The sequence below is a fragment of the Scylla paramamosain genome, chromosome 1 (assembly GCF_035594125.1).
Source record: "Scylla paramamosain isolate STU-SP2022 chromosome 1, ASM3559412v1, whole genome shotgun sequence".
NCBI lineage: Eukaryota > Metazoa > Arthropoda > Malacostraca > Decapoda > Portunidae > Scylla > Scylla paramamosain.
The window spans coordinates 35687330-35710124 of NC_087151.1; the positions used below are offsets into that span (position 1 = coordinate 35687330).

Genomic DNA, 22795 nt, shown 5'->3' on the forward strand with positions numbered 1-22795 from the left:
CGCGGCTTCCCCGAACCTTTGCGCCGCTCAGAGGTTTTACAGCCGAGGGAAATGGGTGAGGAAAATCCAGGAAGCAATGGCGTCCCGGCACTTCAGGAGAGTCCTAATCCCACTCGCCGTCAGATCCGGATAAAAGCAATTCAGAAGCAAAGATCTCGAATTACATTTGAGCATACACGGAACACTATGAAACGAGCTGCATCCCTACTTTTTACATATAATAAAGAATGAATAAGACTGATGAGAGATGTTTTGCCATCTCTCTCTCTCTCTCTCTCTCTCTCTCTCTCTCTCTCTCTCTCTCTCTCTCTCTCTCTCTCTCTCTCTCTCTCTGTGCCACACGATGTTAATCTAAAATAAAATGTTTTGCTCTGCATGTTCGTGACACAAGCGTCAATAATGAAGTTCTCTATTTTGCAACTAGAGCTCACCAATAATACAGAATTTTGTCTCTCCTCGAGTAACTACTAAAACCTTCTTTGTCTTGGTTCTTTTAAGCTTGTGACAATCTTCATCAGCATTGTCTGAATATCGTCAGATTTTTTTTTTTTTTTCAGTTCATTATATAAAGGCTTCAGATTTCTCAATGTATATATCTTTTTTTTCATTTTTATTTATACTTTGTGTATTCATTCATTCATTTATTTCATACATGTATATATTTTCGGATATACTGAATCGTCATGTAAATGGAAGAGAAAATGACAGAAACAACCAGAATAATGACAAGACTTCTTCTAAAAGGCAAGAGATGGTCGTGTAAGAGTTTCCTTTTTGGCGTCGTGTAGGCACTGATGACCAGGTTGTCAGGAAGCTCTGGACCTCAGTACCCAATGTGCGAAAGAGATCGATTATTATTGCAAGATGGAAAGGATAAAGTAAGCGACATTTTTCATCAGGGATTATAATTATATCGAGTAGCCTTTACTGTGGACACCCGTAGGAAGTACTCTACATCTGCTGTGGTCTGAGGATTGGAGTAGGAGCGGATTCAGGAACATTCCCATTATAAGGGCCAAGTGTAAACCAGTGTATGCTGTCGGACCTCGCAATGGGGCCAGCTGCGCTATGCTTAAGCTCCTTGGCTGTAGTACTGTGGTCGACTGGGCTTTACAGGGACTGCCACGTGTAGACTTGAAGGTTTCTTGCAGCTTCCCTAATATTCTTCTTATATCCTTCAGAATGTGAATGACATGTGTGTGTGTGTGTGTGTGTGTGTGTGTGTGTGTGTGTGTGTGTGGTACTTTGGGCCACCCCGTGTGCAATTGCCGGACTGGTATGTATATATACATACTATAAATGGTAGCATTCATTGTATACTTTATCGTTTATTTCATATATATATATATATATATATATATATATATATATATATATATATATATATATATATATATATATATATATATATATATATATATATATATATATATATATATATATATATATATATATATATATATATATATATATTGTGCAAATGCATTGTTAGGAATTTCTCATGCTTTCTCAAACTTGAAGGCCTTAACGTTCATTTCTGTGAGGCTTTATTTACTATGGGCATATGTTGTGTAATGTACAGGATCTATGAAGCACTGCGTGGTATTTTGAAGCACTGCGTGGTATTTTACTGAATTGCAATTTACAGGTGAGTAATTATGGAACCTGAGTCTGGGACAGCCAGCCGATTGGTGAGGTGGCTTTGCTGGGGTGTCTTTGAGTGATGATCAGTGATAACTGGAAAGATGGTTGTGATGGATTGGCTGAACCACGGAGTGTTTGCGCTGGAAGGAGTGGCCGTGGTAGGGATGCGCCACCGCCGCCTTGTAACCAAAGGCAGCGCCATGACCAGCGTATCCAACCCCTTGCCCGGTTTCGTACACTTGCACTTGTCCGTGGCCAAGGTCGTGCTCATGGTGGCCGTGGTTGTGTTCAAGACTGTGCAAATGACTGTCGTGGTGGCCAACAAAGTGACCGTGACCCCCACCGTGCACGACAGTGTGTTCGTGGTGGCCTAGCCCGTGCCCGATACCGTATCCAATGCCGCGGCCAAAATCGTGTCCATGCCCATGACCGAAGTCATGGCCAAGACCAAGACCATGCCCATGGCCAAGACCAAATCCATGTCCGTGGCCAAGGCCAAGGCCAAGTCCATAGCCATAACCATAACTGAGTCCATGCTCATGCCCATGGCCGTGGCCAAGGCCATGCCCATATCCATGACTATGTCCATGGCCTATAACGTGACCATCTCCGTGTCCAAAGCCGTGTCCAAGTCCAAGCCCATAGCCGTAGCCTAGGCCGTGCCCCAGGCTGTGCCCCAGGCCGTGCCCCAGGCCGTGGCCACCAGGTGAAGGCTCTGCTTCTCGTTTTGACCTTGCCGCTGCACAGCTCACCAACAGAAGAACTATCTGTAAAATACCGTGAAAAATTATGTTTTGGCGACAGAAAACGAAAATTGTCGTAGTCGAATTATATCAGTAGCAACATTACTGTTGTGAAGGAAATATGAACGGGCGTTGAAATCCGCACCACACTGCACTGAAATAATGAAACAAGTCTTTGTTATGTGTTGTTTTCCACATATATGTTTGTTGGCATGTACGTTTATATATATATATATATATATATATATATATATATATATATATATATATATATATATATATATATATATATATATATATATATATATATATATATATATATATATATATATATATATATATATATATATATATATATATTTTTTTTTTTATGTAGGAGGGACACTGGCCGAGGGCAACAAAAATCCAATAAAAAAGCCCACGTGTATGCATGTATGTTTGTATTCATATGTGTGTATAAATGTATGTACATACATACGTATCTATGTATATAATCATGCACGTGAATGCATGTCCCTGTCAGTATCCATAATAAGTATGTAGTAAGTGTGTTGTTGTGTCTTCGTCTCTCTCTCTCTCTCTCTCTCTCTCTCTCTCTCTCTCCCCCTGTCACACGATGACAATAAACGAAGTTAATCTAAAAAGTCTTGTATCGTCATGTCTGTTCGTAACACAAGAGTCAGTAATGAGGTTCGTTGCCGTCTGTACACACCAGGACTCGCATGATGGTGTCGGCCGTGGGGTGGTTGGTGGGGAAGTGTGTCCAAGTGTGGGGGTCGGCAGCCTTTTATTGCGTGGCCGCATAACCTCGACCTGTCACTTAGCCCCTCCTCTCCAAGGATTAACGACACGCTCTCCATGTCGTTTCTATCACCTCACTTACTAGGACTTGTCCATTCTCTTCCTCTGATACTGTCCGTCAATTCTTATTGGTGCCACAACATTTTCTGCAACATTTTTGTACTTAAACATTCAGATATGTATTCTTATAGTAATTCTTACAGTAGTTATATGTGATTCAGATAAGAATGGTTTAGTGAAACAGGTGTTGCATATAGTTGAGAGGAACATGCCATGTTACTGAAAGAACTGGTGTGATTTGTCATCATGGAATGCGAGTATGTACCCATAGACGAGTATCGTTAAGGAAGTGTTTAACACTGAGTTAGTCATTACACTGGTACATTTCTAAGCTTCACAAACCGCACGCTAGGTGCGATTTGTTTATATATATATATATATATATATATATATATATATATATATATATATATATATATATATATATATATATATATATATATATATATATATATATATATATATATATATATATATATATATATAATTTATTTTATTTTTTTATCTATTTTTTTTTTTTTTTTTTTTTTTTGCGGAAAATCCTTGTTGTACTATTAACAGAATCATGGAAGTCTCAATAACGTGCACTACAGCATATAGTAGTCATGATGTGAAAACGAAGCGCCGGAGAAAGCGGTCCGAAAATACTGATTTATTGATCTCTGTTGACCTCGGAAACAGGTAAAGAAAAGGTAAATAAATAATCATATGCCGAAACAAGATATAAATTTATCTAGTGGTGTCAGTTTTACGTTTCTATCTTGTTTTTTAAATGTTCTGGCAACGCGCATTGTAATAACCATTACTATGTGTGCGCCCGCTTGAAACATACGTCATCGTTGCCAGCGAGACCCACGTATCCTCTTCACAAAGCCGTATCATTATGGCTCGCTGCGCACTTGTGATGACACGCCCTTATTGGAAAAGATAACTAGCTTGTTGTATATTTGTGGAGTAAACTGGGTAGTTTATCAAGTAAAATCATGCAAGTGTGCTTAGTATCTTGTCATTTTACCTGTTTGCTGTCCCTTGCTGAACTCATCATTTTTCTTTAATAGTTGTTATCATGTGTGATTTTGACAAGGTGATGTCAGTGAAGTGAGTCCAGTGACGTGACGGCGTGCACTGGCTGTGTCGTCGGCGTGGGAAAAAATAAATAAAAAATTGGCAAGGAAAGCATCGAGGTCAATATGTACAGGTTGACTCTCTCTCTCTCTCTCTCTCTCTCTCTCTCTCTCTCTCTCTCTCTCTCTCTCTCTCTCTCAGGAGTTACATTTCGACAAGAAAGGGGTATTAGAAATTTTCATGTAAAACACATCAGGAAATCGTATTTTTTTTTTTTTTTTTTTATTTCCCTCTCTCTTCATTTTCGGTTGCTGAGTAAACCTATTTTTAAGCCTTTGGTCAAGCCCGCCATGTTTTATAAGATGAAAGTTCTGATAGGAAACATAATACGATCGCGAAGGTTATTATAGAAGGAATAACCTACACAGCATACTCGGGAAGCATTGTTACTTGAGAACGCTGCTTGGTCTAGTAATTCATGCTTAAACTTTATCCTTACCGAGTTGGTGGCTTGCAGCATATAGTGATGTGATACAGTGGCTCGAGACGACCTACTTAGGAAATAATGTGTTGCCTGTCACGGCTTGAGACATTCCTGCCGCAGACGATTATTGACCTGACTGAGAAGCACTTGCTACTGGTGACGGCTGCAATAGATCCGGAAGGAGAGGTGGTGGGATTATTGTTATTACTATTATTATTATCATTATTATTATTATTTTTATTATTATTATTATTATTATTGTTGTTGTTGTTGTTGTTGTTGTTGTTGTTGTTGTTGTTGTTGTTGTTGTTGTGGTTGTAGTTGTTGTTGTTGCTGTTGTTGTTGTTGTTGTTGTTGTTGTTGTTGTTATTGTGGTTGCTGGTTGTTGTTGTAGCTATTGTTCTTGTTGTTCTTATTGTTTACTTATTTGCGATGTTGCTGCTGCTGTTGCTATTGTTATAAGTGAACAGGTCAGAGGTTACGAGATGAGAAATAGTATTAACTCAAGACAGCGTCTGAGGTTCCGAGATGAGAAATAGGATTAGCTCAAGACAGCGGGATGGGAAGAGAGCAATCAGCTGATCAGCATACAAGGCCTGGCTATCTAGAAGAGGAATAAGAAAAATAACAAGAAATAAACAAAAGTCAAGCCTTAGTCGTATTTGTCCATACGTAAGTGGAGATGGTGTGACGATGGTGGACGACCTCCATGCTGCCACCAGACAACCACCCCTCCACCGTACCAGCCACCGCCAACCTCTCCCACTCGCCGCCCCTGGTCACGTCCCGCCGTGCGTGAATCTCGTCCCAGGTGAATTTCACGCCTGCATTCTTCGCAAAGTTCTGAACTCCCGGCTCTGCCTCTCACTGACTTCTTGAGAAAGAGGGAGAGATAGACAGATGGATATATATATATATATAGAGAGAGAGAGAGAGAGAGAGAGAGAGAGAGAGAGAGAGAGAGAGAGAGAGAGAGAGAGAGAGAGAGAGAGAGAGAGAGAGAGAGAGAGAGAGAGAGAGTGTGTGTTTTAATGTTTTATTCATAGCAAAGTCATCCGATACTGCACAGAGTAAAGGGAAGATTCCAGCTGAGGTGATATAAATTTTCATTGTCATTAGGATTACTCTGCTTGATGAATATATGGTGATGATGAGACCCATTAGGTTTTCATCTCATATTACAATGTATAATGCCACTAGGATGTGTGATATTAAAGAGTAGTAGGTGTTGTCCAATGAGTATTCACGTTGTCTCCTGTTGTAAGCTTATATAAAATGGCTCACATTTAATAGCTTTATTATTATTATTCAGGTGGGCGTGACTCTTGTGTGTAATCTTGAGAGTGCGTGGCGAGGTGTGGTGAGTGGTTGGCACGGTCGTGGAGTGTGTGGTGGCAGTGCTGCTGGCGGAATGTGTGTGCGGTAGAGGTGATATGTCATCCCCAGCCTCCGCTTTAACAGCTTGTTTCTCATGGTGTAAGCACAAGCTAAATGTTTGCCGAGTCCTGTCCCGTTCCACTCTCAGGAAATGTGAAAATAGGGGAAATTACATGTGTAGTGGAGAAATAAGTGGAAATGTCTATATTCTGTCATCTGTAGTTGCTTACATTGCGGCACGGGCACATGGGGGAAAGCTAGCAAAGAGAGATGTGTCGGTCTCACCGAGTCTGGTACGAATAATATCAATGTTCCTCTCTATCTGAACTTACTTAAATAGATTGACAGTTAATGGAAATTGCTCATATCAGACTCAGGCAAGAGTCACATTGTTAAAATTGCTGAAGAAATTATGAAAACTAACCTCACATTAATTAGGTGATCACGAGTTCCTCTTAAAGGAATCCATTAAGACTGCAAAATATTTGAGTCTTTCTTTTCTTTATGCACTTAATTCTGTTTATTTAATTTGTTTACGTTTCACTGCAGGCCTGACGAATCCCAAAGACCAATGCTGACTGGAGGATATAATGTGAGTGCGTCCATATAAATTTTTATCTAATTTATTTAGGCCATCGGTGCTTGAGTAATGTAAAGACGTCGTCATCTAGCTGACCGAAGCAAGCATGCAAACAGAGATGGCGGGAACGCTACGACTATGTGCCACAAGTTTGATCTCATAATCTCTCTCTCTCTCTCTCTCTCTCTCTCTCTCTCTCTCTCTCTCTCTCTCTCTCTCTCTCTCTCTCTCTCTTGCAAGTGCTGTTAGGTGATTCACGACTAGCTCTCAGCACCAGTTTCATTTTGTTCCATGTTGCTTATCTGGTAGTCTTGTTACTGCAATGATGATGTAGTTAGTTGATGAAGTCACGTATATTAATTCAGTAAGGTGACCTTTGTTGCCGGGAATTGCTTACCATCAACTCCCTTGGTGATGACTCCATGATGTACACAACATATCAGTGCCATCAAACACTCTTTTCATTCAAAAGGGACTGAATAATATGTTTACCTCAGTAGAAAGGAGTTTTAAAACATTTCCAACGTTTTGCCTCATAGATGCAATCATATACCTACAGGGATTCACGCCGATTTAGTAAATTAGTTCTTTTTTTTTTTTTCTTGAGATAAGTAATAACTGCTTCATATTTTCATAAATTGATGCCACACCACCATTTGCTTATCATAAAATATAAATTTTATGTAACCCTTAACATCTCTTTCATATAATACCATGAATAAATAAATCAATGGGTGGAAAAATAAATGATGACAGTTATCGTCAAGCTCTGGTTTCTTATCACATCCACTCCTGTGCAGTTTCACATATCTAAGTTATCCTGAGAAACTTATAATCACGCATACGTACACATTAGTTACGATTACGTGTCATGATACGCTTCTCGAATGCTCGTTGTGAGATGAATGTAAATCACTAGCAATATTACCTTTTATTTATTTTTTTTTTTTTTAGTTGCTCCGTTTTTTTTTTTTTTTTTTATGTAGCCATGAATATGTGTATTTACATTTTTTCTATTATATTTCGTTCTTAAAAGCATCACTCAACTATAAGACCCTTTTCCTGCAACAAAACCCAAAATAGAATTATCTTTTTTTTTATATCTTCTTTACAGGAACATTAATAAATGTGAAGTAACATATATACACTGATCACATAATAAAATTTTAAAAAAAGGTGATTGATTTCTTCTTTAGACGTGGCAAATATTTGTTTCATCATTAGTACGTGGATGAGCCATGCAAGCAATTTGAGCCTACATACTCGTATTTGAGAGGAATAAATCCTATATTTGATCGGCAAACAGTTACATACATAATTATTTTTACTTTGTGACAGAAAGTGCTTTGGACCAAAAATCTGAGCTATCTAACGAGAAGCTTACAATACATTATTTTTTCTCCTGCCTTCAGCTAAATGGAGTGAACGTGTATGTGTGTGTGTGTGTATGTTGTCGTAGCGCCGTTAGTGATAAATGCGAAGCTAACAATGGTGAAATTTGGCGCGACGCTGTCTTGGCGTGTTCATTTTGGAAGAGAGGAGGAGTGATGGAATGGAAGTGTTGCGTGAGGTGTCTGTTGTTGGAATGAACTGATGAGGCGACGTGATTATGATGTCGCTGTGTGCATGACTTGTTGCTGAGTTCGATAGCTTTCGCCGTGATCGGTGTGAAGCCTTGGTGCTCTAGTGCTGGTTTGGTGTGGTCGTCCTTTAAAGTCGAGGTTTTCATTGTGAGACTGTTGTTGTGTGGCAGTGCAATGCCTCTGATGTGGATGTAGAATTTACGAGGTGTGGTGGATATATAAAGATGTCAGTATGCAAATTAACCTGGAGTAAGTCGAAATTGAAAGTCATTGAAAGATCAATGTCATTATAGGGATAATATACGAACACTTTTAATTGCTTCGTATGTCTAAAAGTGAAAGTGAGGCCACAGCAGCTTCAGTCCTCTGCCGGAACAATTAAATGGATGACACAAGCAACAACTGCTGTCTTTTACTGGAAGAGTGGAACGAGAAGGAAAAGAAAGAAAGAGAAGTGGGAGGCGAGCATGTTAGCATTGCATGTTTAATGAGTCTCATTTGTATTTGTACATCCGGAGCAAGATGTGAATTTCTAATGTAAAAGTTGTATACTCGTGAGCTTTTCGGTGTCGTTGAACTCAGGAAAGTGTTTCCCTTCTCTGCAGTACATTCATCTCCATCACGTGCCCTGCTAATGGATGTGCACATCAGTTTACTCTATGTCATTTCAGCGTTATCTAGACCACAAAATATTGCATTAGAGTACATTTGAAAGTTTGGAATACAAAGTAATACTACCACCATTTGGTGACATAAATGTTTCGTGCTATCTTTATCAGGGTTACAGATCCCTTCACCAATCTATTTCTGTATTTCCATGATCATACCAGGTGACGTAAAAGAGGCCTGGCGAGAGCTGGTAGTTGGCGTGACCAGCGCGGAAAGAATCAGTACGATAAATAACGTCTGGTTACTGACAGGCCATTTGTTGACGTGTGAAAACAAACAGTTGGCTCCTAAGACTAAAGAAAACACAGCAGCTGGAATTTGCTTCCATTACTGTTCCTGACTGATGTTTATGCCTTCTTGCGATATATTGGCTACACATTCAACTCCGCAAGGAAACTTGAAAATGCAGAATACATTTCTAATGTCACATTATAATGAAAGGTCATTGCAATTATAATGTTTTTTTTTTTTTAACTAATTCCTTGTAACGTTTTATGTAAGTCATTACGAACTATTATGATCTCACCATGGAAGACATTAGCCACTGCTGAGAAAAAAAAAAAGACAGCATTGAATAATAGCAAGCATGTTTCATTTAAGGTTATTTATTCTACGTACCCAATCTCTGGAAATAATTGTTCACTGGAATGTGCAAATTAATTTTGACTTTGAGCTAATTATTCAAAATACAATTGCCTACGTATTGAGATTAAAGATTTTGATGTAGATAAATTTTCATCATTACTACAGATGTAGAGTACTGATCATTTATGAAAGAGGCGAAACCAGCGAGTATAGCAGTGCTTGCCCTCATTAGTATGCAGACAGATTCACAGTAGGAAGGAGGAGAGCAGATGAAGACCACCTACCTTCCCTTTGATATCAGGCGTTAAAGGGAATGTTCCTATACCTCGCACTACACGGTGGAGTACTGGGTGTGAAACTGACATGTAAACATTTTCTTCCCTCATCAGCCGTTGTTATATTGTTTTCGTGACCATAATTCCCTGTTCATCACGGAAGAAATACTGAGGCGCTTGTAAGCCACAGACTAGTTACAGTTTAGTCGGATTTGTCGTAAGGTTACAAGCCGATGTAGAACGAGGCCACTGACAGAGTTGTGATGAACGAGTCGGACGAATCTGTAGAGTGGAAGACAGCTCCCACGGAGTGTGGGTAGCTCGGCCAGTTGGGTTGGGTTGTGTGTGTATGAGTGTGTGTGTGTGTGGCAAGTCATCCGCCGCCCTGCCATTGCTTAAATGATTGCTGCTCCTGACTGCACCTTGGTATATACATAATCTTGTGGCGTGTGGTGAGTTAGTGTTGGGTCATTTTCGGCTCACACGCATCCCTCCATGAGATGCGTGTATATGTACATACTTAGCAATAAATACTAAGGATATAATTACTGGTTATGTGCATATATCATTAATTAATAAAAATTTCATGGTGTAGAAATAGGTTTAGTGATTAATTTTAGTCCCTAACGCACCGGTATGTTGAGAGGGAATGTTCACTTACCAAAACGAGAGAGAGAGAGAGAGAGAGAGAGAGAGAGAGAGAGAGAGAGAGAGAGAGAGAGAGAGAGAGAGAGAGAGAGAGAGAGAGAGAGGTCAGTAGGAGTATTATTCTTAAGCAGAAATTGTAAATGAGAGCAAATAAATGTTACTTTCCATCACCTCCCTCAAACTGCGGCTCACACGCACCTCCACGCTAGCTCTTGCCCAGGTAGGAAGGGAGGAGCTTGCGTGCTGGGTTATGAACTATATAATTACAGCGCAAGGAGATTAGACACTGGGCGCCCATTATAGCTCTCAGTGGAAGGAGCAAGAGCAGATATGGCAGGAAACCATGCGTCGAGAATTCAAAGGCATTGTTCCTTCTTTGTCCACTAACAACAGGAGAGAAACAGGGATATAGATTTCAATACATACAATGCCTATAATGTTCTCTAAGTATTGTAGTGTAGATAGTTACGAAGATTATATGGTCTTTAGATTTTTCTTTTTTTCGTATATTGTATGACTTATTAATGCAGTGTTGTTAGTTTTGCCATTATCATTGATAGTGTCATTGTTGTATATCGTCACGCCAAGTCTGACATATGTATATAGTACATTTGACATCGTAGGACAAGTGAACATAGTAACATCGTAACTCCCGATGACTGGCTGAAGCATTTCAGTATGTTTTAACATAAGCTACACGCTAAATTCTTACCTAAACTTACAAGATACTACGCAAATTTTCTAAAATAGTTCTGCCCGCACATCCATTACTTTCAATAGACTTTAAATGAAGTTACATGGGTCTCTAAGGATGATTTTATGGTTCTAATGACAGATTAATAATATTTCTGCATCAGCAAAAAAAAAAAAAAAAGAACACTCTTAGGAACAGACATGCAATAATGCTTAAGACAACAGAATTTACTGAAAAGAGGTCGGACTCCTCTTCTGGTTTCGACCCTAAGTGTCTTAACAACCCACTCAACTTTTTCTCCCTTAATTTCTCCAACATTCGCGGTCTTAGATTTAATTTTCCATATGTAGAACACCTTCTCTACTAAACATCTTTTTTTCCTCACTGAAACATTGTGTCTGAGGCAACTGACAGTAACCCCTTTTCTGTTCCCTCTTACTTTCACCTCCTCCTACTTTTACACCCTACTCGTATTCCTAACCAACATACTTGACCTTTTCATAACCTCTATTCCTTCTGCTTATGATGTTATCCTGTCTTCTCCGTTGGGCTCCTCCGACCACAATCTCATATGTGTATCTTGTCCTATCGCTCCAATCCTTCCTCAGGATCCCCCAAAGCAGGGGCACCTCTGGGGATGATCTGAGGAGGTATTTTGCTGATTTTCTTTGGAACGACTGCTGCTTCCGTGTCAGAGAACAGTCTCTGTGTGGTGAGCGCATAACATAGTGTCTGGCATGGAGGCGTACATTCTTCATTCTTTCTTTCGACCCAAACATTGCAAACCTTGGTTTAACACAGTATGTTCTCGTGCTATACATGATAGAGAGGTGGTCCACAAAAAGGTACTTAAGCCTTCCATCACTTGAATCTCATGCATTTTATATTTCTGCGCAGAATCATGTCAAATCTGTATTCCAGCTAGCCAAAAACTCCTTCATTAATAAAAAGTGTCAAATATTTCAAGATCTAACTCCTCTCGTGACTTCTTGAACATAGCCAGAAACACTTCTAATAACTTTGCTTATTCATCTTTCCTTTATTTCAACCTGATGACACCACTGCCATCTCATCCATTTCTAAAGCTGAAGTCTTCGCTCAAACTTTTGCTAAAACCTCTACATTGGATGATTCAGGGATTGTTCCTCCCTCTCCTTCCCCCTCTGACAACTTCATGCTACCTATTAAAATTCTTCGCAATGATGTTTTCCATGCCTTCGGTGGTCTAAACCCTCGGAAGGCTTATGGACCTGATGGGGTCCCTTCCTTTATTCGAAACCGTGCCTCCGTGCTTGCACCTTGCCTAGTCAAGCTCTTTCAACTCTATCCATCAACATCTACCTTTCCTTCTTGCTGGAAGAAGGCCTGTTCCTAAAAAAGGGGACCATTCTAATCCCTCAGACTACCGTCTTATTGCTTTAATTTCCTGCCTATTTAAAGTTTTCGAATATATTCTCAACAGTAAGATTCTTAAACATCTATCACTTCACGACCTTTTATCTGATCGCCAGTATGGGTTACGTCAAGGCCGGTCTGCTGGTGATCGTCTGGCTTTCCTTACTGAGTCTTCGTCATCCTCTTTTAGAGACTTCGGTGAAACCTTTGCTGTTGCCTTGGACATATCAAAAGCTTTTGTTAGAGTCTGGCACAAAACTTTGATTTCCAAACTACATTCCTACAGCTTCTATCCTTCTCTCTATAACTTCATCTCAAGTTTCCTTTCTGACCGTTCTGTTGCTGCTGTGGTAGACGGTCACTGTTCTTCTCCTAAATCTAGTACCAGTGGTGTTCCTCAGGGTCCTGTCCTGTCACTCACTCCCTTTATATTATTCATCAATGATTTTCTACACCAAACTTCTAGTCCTATCCACTCCTACGCCGATGATACCACCCAGCACTTTTCCACGCCATTTCGTCGACGTCCAACCCTTCAGGAAGTTAATAGTCCACGCAGGGAAGCCACAGAACGCCTGACTTCTGATTTCTCTAAAATTTCTGATTGGGGCAGAGCAAATTTAGTATTGTTCATTGCCTCAAGAATTCAATTCTTCACTCTACCAACTCAACACAACCTTCCAGACAACTATCCCCTCTTCTTCAATGACACTCAACTGTCCCTCTCTTCTACACTGAACATCCTCTTTCTGTCCTTTATCTATAATTTAAACTGGAAACTTCACATCTCATCTCTAGCTAGAACAACTTCTATGAAGTTAGGTGTTCTGAGACGTCTCCGCCAGTTTTTCTCACCCCTCCCCCACCTGCTAACTTTGTACAGGTGACTTATCCGTCCATGTATGGAGTATGCTTCACATGTCTGGGAGGGTTCCACTCATACCACTCTATTAGACAGAGTAGAATCAAAAGCTTTTCGTCTTATCAACTCCTCTCTTCTAAGTGACTGTCTTCAGCCTCTTTCTCATCACTGCAATGTTACATCTCTTGCTATCTTCTTCCGCTATTTTTATGCTAACTGCTCTTCTGATATTGCTAACTGCATGCCTCCCCCACCCTCTCGTGGCCTCGCTGCCTGCCTGCTTCCGTATTTCAACCTTGCTATGACTCGAACTCCTTCAAGAGGGAGGTTTCATCAAGACACTTATCCTTCAATTTTTTACTACCGCTTCAGACCCTATTCGGGGACCGGCATGTCAGTGGGCCTTTTTTTTTTTTTTTTTAGATTTTTGTTGCCCTTGGCTGGTGTCCCTCATACATAAAAAAAAAAAAAATCTCTAAGACTTATCCTGTAATTTTTACAAACGCTTTAGACTTTGTTCAGGGACCGGCACTTAAGTGTGCGTTTTTCTTTTTCTTTTTTTTTTTTTTTCCTTTTTGCATTTTTTGTTGTCCCTGGCCAGTGTCACTTGTCCATTAATACCACTTGGCTCGTTATGGGATAGTGCAATACTCCGAAACCTGAAGAGATCATGATTCAGTATTTCACAATTTCACCAACGAACATCGACATCAACACCTCCCCCCATCTCCTCACCCCCCCACCCTCCCCATCCCGCGCTCGGCCCGGCAGTTCTATATGTGGGCCGCCAACACTTGAATTTCATGATACGGCTAAAGGAGGCCTCAAAATGCATACGTGCATAAAACATTGTCGACTTCGAATAACTTGTACTTTTAACTCTACAAATATCCGCAGAAACTCGTGTTACACCCTGTAGAATCTCACATATACATAGGAGGATGACTCATGTCTGGCACTATCCCTCTCCGTCGTCTTCTGTAACACACAGGGATTACAGAGATACATATTTTACGCCACGTGGCTCGAGGCTGGTTCCGTGGTTAACTACTAAGGCTGATTGTATTCCCAAAAATGGCCATAGTATAAACCTCATGATTTGTATTGGGGTTGCCACTTTTATACGACTAAAAATACGCGCTTCGATGGTCATTTTTCGTCCCTATATTATCTCATTTTATCTGAAGTATAGATGCATTCGCTTCGTTCGGGCAAATGATTATGACGTGATTTCAAACAGTGTATAGCTCATTAATGGAAATGAGAGTGGCTAATGTACATCCTACCCATGTATCAGCTGTGTTCCTGTCATGGAATAGCACTCACGGCGTTGAACAAATATGCTCTTTTAAAGGATTTTGTTCGACCACTCGTATGAATTTGATATATTTTCATTATCAGGAAATACACTGGATATATTGCGAGATATTAATTAATACAGTAGTTGGAACATAGCCACATTAGCTCCATCACACTATGAACGTTAAACTGTGTGATTTGAATTGCTTGGTGAGAATAATTTCATCACCAGAGATTCACTGATAGATCAGATGACTATTTAGTTAGGTGAGGCTATTTTCTTACATGTTATTCAGGACCTCCATGGTGCAGTGTCTAGGGTAGTAATGTATCGGATATCCGCCTCAGAGGAGCCTCCGCTGTGAAAATAATATCTGCATTACAGTCCGTATCCGCTTTTTTTTTTTTTTTTTTTTTTTTACGAATGAAAGATCCCCATCAGTATCTGCAACCGCGTTTTAAGCTAACAAAAGCTCCGCCTCCGCCTCCACCTCCGCCTCCGCCTCCTCGTCAAAGAAACGCAAATGCTAAATTACCAATTTGTGTTGTTGACACGGAAGCCGGTGGAAGGGAGAGAAAGCAGAAAAATTACTCTTTTTGAAAAAAAAATTCGACATTTCTCAAGTTTGATTACAAAATGTGGCAGGTTGTAGCATAACCAGAATAGCTAAAAGTGGTATTCACACTAGGCAGTTAAAGTTTGCCACTTTTCAAGGGTGGAGGTTGGGGAAAGTGGTTGGTGGCGTGGGAGAAAGTGGTTGGTGGCGTGCATGACGAGTTGGGCCTCCGTCCCGCATCCTGGTAACATTTATATGTACTATGTACTTAGTATGTGCTCGTGTATAAAACATTTAAGTGTGGATAAAACACGTCTATATAGTATGTATTAAATAGTATATACTGCATAAATGACTTACGTGTAAAAAAAATCGCATCCGCATCCGCAACCGCGGACATGAAAATGAATGTAATCCGCATCCGCATCCGCAAAAATTTATATTTTACGCTCCGCACCTTTATTCGCAACCGCATTTTATGAAAAATACATATCCGGCTCCGCCTCCACCTAAGCGGATCTCTGATATTTAATATTCAGTACATCACTACTCTAGGCCCCTAGCTGGAAAAGTGCGGCGCTGGGATACAACTCGGACTGGGGCAGTTGGCTCAGAGCTCACCAAGTTATTTGTCCGTCGGTTCGGTCGTTGAATAGTACGTGAGGAAGGTAAACTGGAAACCTGGACGTCAGCTACCCTGTGTCCCGGGATTAGGTACATTACCAGCCACTGGTTCAAGAGCCAACGAGATGAAGATGAGCAGCGAGGCCACACGTACAAAGCTGTTTAGATTTATTTTTTTTATTTTTTTTATCGGGAACTGAAACCTGCTTTTGTGAAATTTGATAGAAAAAAAAATTGTTTACGCTACAGTGAATAACCTGTAAAGTTTAAAGCTGAGTCATAACTGAGATAAGATTATTCAGAAACTAATCAAGCACAAGAATACCACAACCTTTATATACATGTAGAGAGAGAGAGAGAGAGAGAGAGAGAGAGAGAGAGAGAGAGAGAGAGAGAGAGAGAGAGAGAGAGAGAGAGAGAATGCGTGTCAGAAAAGTGACAAAGGCTCCGAGACGCGGAGAGGACTGAAAGGGAGCAACCGGAAAATGTTGGATGAATCATACGCTTTGATACTCGGGAGCGTAAGCCCTGCAGAGACGGCGTGGTGATCGATAGATGGAACCCTCTGTTTTTTTTGTTTTTTCTAATTGTCCACAGCAGGAGTTGGCAGGTAAAATAAGTACGATAAAAATCTTATCTTGGAATGTAAATAGTATATCCACAAAATTAGAGAGGTATAATGTCCAGCAGTTGTTGTCAGATTACGACATAATATGTCAGTGTGAAGTGAAAATATCTTTGCCTATATATTTCCCTGGATATGTGTGTTACAAGAGTAAGGTGGTAGGCTTATCTGAAAGAGGTCCTATATTACCCGTGAAGAACTATTTATTAGAATTTATATACAATGTTGACACCATTCTTGGAGGCCAAATATGGGCAGAGTTCAGAAATATCCCAGGAATTGTGTTTAGCTTTTGTTACATTCCTACCTGTGACTCTCAGTGCTATTCTCATGAGTTTTTCGCAGCGATACAGGAAAGATTTAGTTCAGCTGATGCATCTTATAACCATTTCATTGCAGGTGATATGAATCCAAGATTTGACACAACACTAAGAGAATTATTACCTGTGTATAATTTCAATGTTTTAGCAATGCGAAGTTTGGTAAACTAGTGAGCGTCAAAAGGCGGCAGCACCAGACATGTCCTCTTCTCATACATAGGAGCAATATCAAATATGTCTACAGTGTCATTCTATATACATAAAGATGCAATGAGCTGACACAATATACTTTTCTATGTAGTAACACAGGTAAAATCTAACTGTATTCATGAACAAAATTATTGAAATTGATTTTCTAGTGAATTGACATTTAGATTTATTTGGTCATCTCAAGATTTTCATTGATCAATTTCCATTAATCTTAAGCGTATTAATGTAGACGGCAGTAAAAATGAAGACAACATGTCGGAGCCACTTAAGGCCCCATATTACATACATCAACTTCCTAATATATGAAAACGACAATTTTAATTGAAAATAGGCAACTCCAGTGTCCTGGCGAGAGTAATGCTGTATATCTAACTAAAACAAACATCTAAATGGCAATGGCCGGCCTTAGTTGAAGTTAACAAACACATATCTGGACAACCAGTTAATTCTTACTGCAGTGTCCATGCCACTACTCCATGAACCTGTGGCTTCCTGCATTCCCCTCCCATTACGCCAGAGCAGTCCTGAGAGATGTTTGTTTTGGTGTTCGATTACTTTGCCATGTCGTTCGCTTCCTGAAAGAGATGCTAAAATCGCCGCGGAAGTAACTATATCCACATATCACGATGTTACTAAGTATGTTATGTCATTCTATATAGTATAGTCTTGTTTTTTTTTCTTTTTCATTGTCCAAATCAATAGATTTTAGACTTGTAATATGCCTTATTCAAAATATTGATAACAGTATTACTAAATAATCACGAAAAATATTTCTGTTTTGACTAACTTCTCTCAAAATTATCCATACAAGACATTTATTACTCGATGCATAATTTCGAAAGTATCATAGTGATCAATGTTCTATGTCTCTGTATGCACATGTAATTTACAATAGCAATATTTTACCTCATGTCACTAGGGGACATGCAGTAGCGACATCTGGCGAATTAGTTCCGAAAACTCCCTATTGTCTTATCCTGTGATCAATGATGATATTAACGTAACCAATAATAATGCAGAAATATTGTCAACATATATTTTTAAGCAGCACGCCGTACAAGAAGCATGGCACATGAATATCGGAGCCGGACACGTGTGTATCCAGTTTTTAGATAGGGGTGAGTGACTTTAGCGTGTTGCAGCGTGATGACCTTCCCTCAGACCACACCCCTATTGCAGTATGTGTGTGGCCACGACAGGCAGTGACTTGATTGCTAGGACATCTTGCCATGGAGGCCATGCTGTATTATGTAATAATTCTGGCAAAATGAAGCACATAAAGAAGGCAATTAATTTCAATGTAACTGACCAACAAAAGTTCATGCACTGTATTTCAGAGGTAACTTTAAGTAGTGACATCTCAGACATCAATTAATGGTTTTGCAAAAAAACAGTATCCAGTGTTTTGTATGAGAACACTGAGAAATGCCTAGTTTCGGTGAATTAATTCCATGCTGAGGACAATTTTGGACGTTGGAGAAGGGTACTTGAGGATAAGAATGGCACAATAGTATGAAAAGCTGTCAACTGAAAAAGGTGAATGTGTTAGCTATCTAGTAAAAGACGAATATTGTCCAAACGACGAAGAGTTTAGAAAAAAAAATAATTGTCCTTAACCCATAGAGTGTAATAGAGTTATCTCGAGCTTCTGTGACCATCATCACCACTGTCCTTGTTGGAAGAACCAATATTACCGGAGCAAATGTGTCAGCAAATCAGGAAAATGAAAGTAGACAAAGCAAGCGAGCCCGACGGACTCGTCCCTGGCGTATTATCCTTGATACCACCTCAGTTTATCTTAACTCTGACCAGTTTATTTAATGTGTTTTTTATGACATTTATCCTGAGTCTTGGAGAAAAGCAAAACTATTCACGACCTTCGAAAGAGAAGACAGGTTGATACGAATAACTACCGTGGAATCAGTGTTATGAATTCAATCGCTAAACTGTACGACAAGGTGTTTTGCAATAGGCTGATTCAGTAGTTCAGACCATACCGAGAGCAGGCCGGAACGGGGCTGCCTGGAGCATATTGTGACCCTTCGCTTGTAATTTTTTGTAACTTTAATTGACTTTTCAAAGGCGTATAATTTAGTACCAAGAGATGTATTGTTCAAAGTGCTGAGAAGGGTGATGTTAGCCGCATGTACTAGATAACGGAGAGTGTGATAGGTGAAGTTGTCTTAACAACCACACTCGGTGTGAGACAGGGATCACCAATCTCTTGTTTACTGTTTGTCCTATTTGTCAACAAGTCAATCAAGCTTGTAAAGGAGCAATGTCAGCCAGATGGGTTTCTTCACTGGTTACACATTTTGATTTTAATGGATGGCACAGTATTACTATCTACTAGCAGAAAAGAATGTTACAGAAAATGGCTGTTGTACAGAAACGTTGTAAAGAGTACGGTATGAAGATCAAAGTAAGCCCAATTTTTTTGTGATTCACGGCGGAGCTGGTGACACCGAGCCGCTGTGCGTGAACGAGCTTGTAATAAATTACTCCTCTAGTTACTTGTACTTTGGCTCACCCTTCATGGTGACGGATCGTTATCATCAGCATTTAAGATCCATGCTAGGGGTAAACTTTGTCAGGTTTTGAAATTTGTGTCCTTCCTTAAGATGAATAACGGTATTCCATTTGTAGTGAAGCGGCCAGTTTTTGACGGAGCGTTGATATCCTCACTTGTACATGTATGGGTGTGAGTCATGAGTGGGTGCGGACTTGAAATCAGTTATTAAGACGTACAACTGGTCTTTGAAACAACTGTTGGGAGTGAGGATAACTACAGCCAGTCTGGTATGTTATGCAGAGGATGAAACAACAACGATTTTTCTCGCATGTATGCACAGAGTATATATTGTTGATGATCCATTTTTATTTGTAATTAACGTTGCTAGATCATGTAATATATCTACGAAGAAACTGATAGACGATTTTGTAAAAAGTGATGTCACGAACAGCAATACCATCATGACAAATGTACACCAGCAGATTTTACAGTCAAGCACGTCAAAGTTCGAGGTGTACAAAACTATTAATCCTAACATGTCAGTTCACAGTATTTCTTAAACAAAAGCTTAATATCAATGAGTTTCACAATATCCTTCACACGATTCAGGGTATCCGAACACATCTTGTGTATAGAAACAGGCAAATGAACAGGAGGGGCCGTGGCCGCATCCTAGTTCTGGAGCGGCTGTGTGTACGTGGCGCGGTGCAGACGGAGCGTCATGTGATGTGTGACTGTCCCCTATCAGAGCACATCAGAAACACGTATCTGTTCGATGTCAGATTTGTTTTCGGGTTGTCTGTCAAACAAAACTGTTTGTAAAATAATTCACGAAATTCTTAAGCTGCACTTATAATTCATGTTATGGGAACTGTAATGCATTTTGTTTCTTATTGAATGTAGTGAGGTGGACTGCGGTCTTGATAATTAGATGTATTTATTATGTATGCGATGTTTCCTCTAGTGTTTATGGTTAAGGTAATGTGCGACTCCTAGCTGTGGTCAATAAAACTGTCTATCTATCTATGTATCTATCTGTGTGTGATTTACCAGCAACTCGTGTCAACATTCCAAATAGTTATTAATGTAATGTCAGATAATATTTTTTTGACTCTACGTTTGTATTTGAAATGCTACACAGAAATGGGAGAAAATCGCCCAGAATTTCTCAAATACTGAATTAGACTTAATCGGTTTATCGCTGAGCAAGTAAACGATGGAATGTTTTTCTTATGTGAAATGCGACCCTCTCCACGCCCTCTTATCTCACTGTACACAGCTAATGCATATATTACTTCATTCCGTTTCTCATCTCGATTCACAAGATAAATGAATTTCACACAGGTGACGTTTCCTCACCCTCTGTATCCTGTCAACGTCTGTCATGGAAGAGACGGAATTTGTGTAATCCATTTGTAAAGAACCCTGCACTGTCTCCTACCTCACACTAGTGGCAAGCTTCACCCTATCTGTTTTTAACATGAGTAAGCAGGTGAGAAGTTATGACCTTCCTTTTGTCAACATCCAGGAATCTTATAAATGTTTGTCCACCCGGTCCTGGTCATAGTGCATCCTGTGGATGTGCATTGTGGAAGCACGACTATCGGTTATTTCTTCTAAGTCCGATAACTAATCTGTTATACTATAGATGGAGTTTTTTGTATATCTGTATTCAACCTCATCGAGGCTGGGTTGACCACCTACACTTTGTGGGTGGGAGGGAGGGTGGGAGGACTTGTCATTCAGGTACTCTGTGTAATGTCACCTTACAAGTAGTGTAAATAACAAGCCTAAACAATAGTAAAAACAGAATTTTAAGAAATGTTTTTAGTCGTATTTGAGCGGCGAGTGTGTGTGTGTGTGTGTGTACAGGTATGGTAGTTAATCTGTTGCTCTCTAGTGAGTAAGAGACATTCATCGATTTTATATATGAAATGATACAAAACACACGATATTTGGTGTTTTTTCCTCATTATCTCAAGTGTTTTTAACGTTTGCCTTTATTGAGAGGCACAAGAGAAGCAGCCTTGCTTAGACTTATTTCTTCCAGTCAGTGTCACGAAACAGAAAAAAAAAAAAAAAAAAACTCGCAGCCATATTTTCTTGTTGTGAAATACTGTTATTAGGTGGATGTTAGGTTCTCTTCAGCACCAGCTGCCCAACCACTCTCTTGTTCTGAGTGTTCACCAGGACCGAGGCCCGCCTCACACAACACATGAATCACTGGAGATGTCAAGCTCCATCGACCCTGCCCAAGGAACCAGGGGAATGGTACGAGACACTGATGGGAGCACGTCTCCCTGAGATGTGTGGAGAGATGGATGTCACATAGGGAGGGGAACGACATTGTTGATTCTTCCACACAAAGGATTAACAGGGGGAGAGACATATATGTCACGCTGAAGAGGTACTGGATAATGAACGTTTACGAATTGAGAGGAGAAAAGGAAAAAAAAAAATTTAATGAAAGTTAATAGATTTATCATAATTTTAACATTATAGCTCGGTTGTGATTTTTATGTTTGTTTCTTACTTAGTTTCGCGATGTTAATGTCAAGATATTGCAACTAAACAGGAAATATGATACATGAAATTTTTATTTATTTATTCTATTTATTTATTATTATTATCATTTTATTTTATTTATTTATTTAATTTTTTTTTTTTTATTTATTTATTTATTTTTTTTTTTTTTTGCATGTTTTGCATAGTTATTGTGCTACTTTTGATGCCAGCGTTGCCACGCCTTTGTCCTCAAACAGAAGTATGACTCGCCGCACTAAATCCGTAATTTATGATTCTGGCGTGCCGACTACGTTAATAAAAGTCCACCGGATAACGTGCCGAGGTTTCGGTATTGTGTGTGGCTGTCAGTCTGCGACACTGCCACATACCAGGAAAGCACAGACTGTCAAGGAAATTCAAGAAAATTTCCATTTAATTAAATGTGCGAGAATTAGAATGAGCTATTTGAATGAAGAAAGAATAATTTCCTTTATGACCGTACACGAAAGTATACTATACATACTTTGATTTTCAGTTTGTCTCCACTAAACCTCCGTATCTCCAGCAACAGACGTCCAACCCTTCAAGAAGAAAACGGTTCACGCAGGGAAGCCACAGAACGCATGACTTCCGATCTCTCTAAAATTTCTGAATGGGACAGGGCAAACTTGGTATTGT

At 39.7% G+C, this 22795-nt stretch overlaps 1 protein-coding gene across 1 annotated transcript; it reads right to left on the reverse strand.

The window, feature by feature from the left end:
- Positions 1-1534: 1534 nt before the first annotated feature.
- LOC135103105 (keratin-associated protein 6-2-like) lies at positions 1535-3234 on the reverse strand. The gene is made up of 2 exons (XM_064009173.1): positions 3100-3234; positions 1535-2411 (listed from the first exon to the last, which is right to left on the reverse strand). Exons 1-2 carry the CDS (start codon positions 3109-3111, stop codon positions 1728-1730), a joined length of 696 nt encoding a protein of 231 aa, XP_063865243.1. The 5' UTR covers positions 3112-3234; the 3' UTR covers positions 1535-1727.
- Between the last annotated feature and the right edge of the window lie 19561 nt (positions 3235-22795).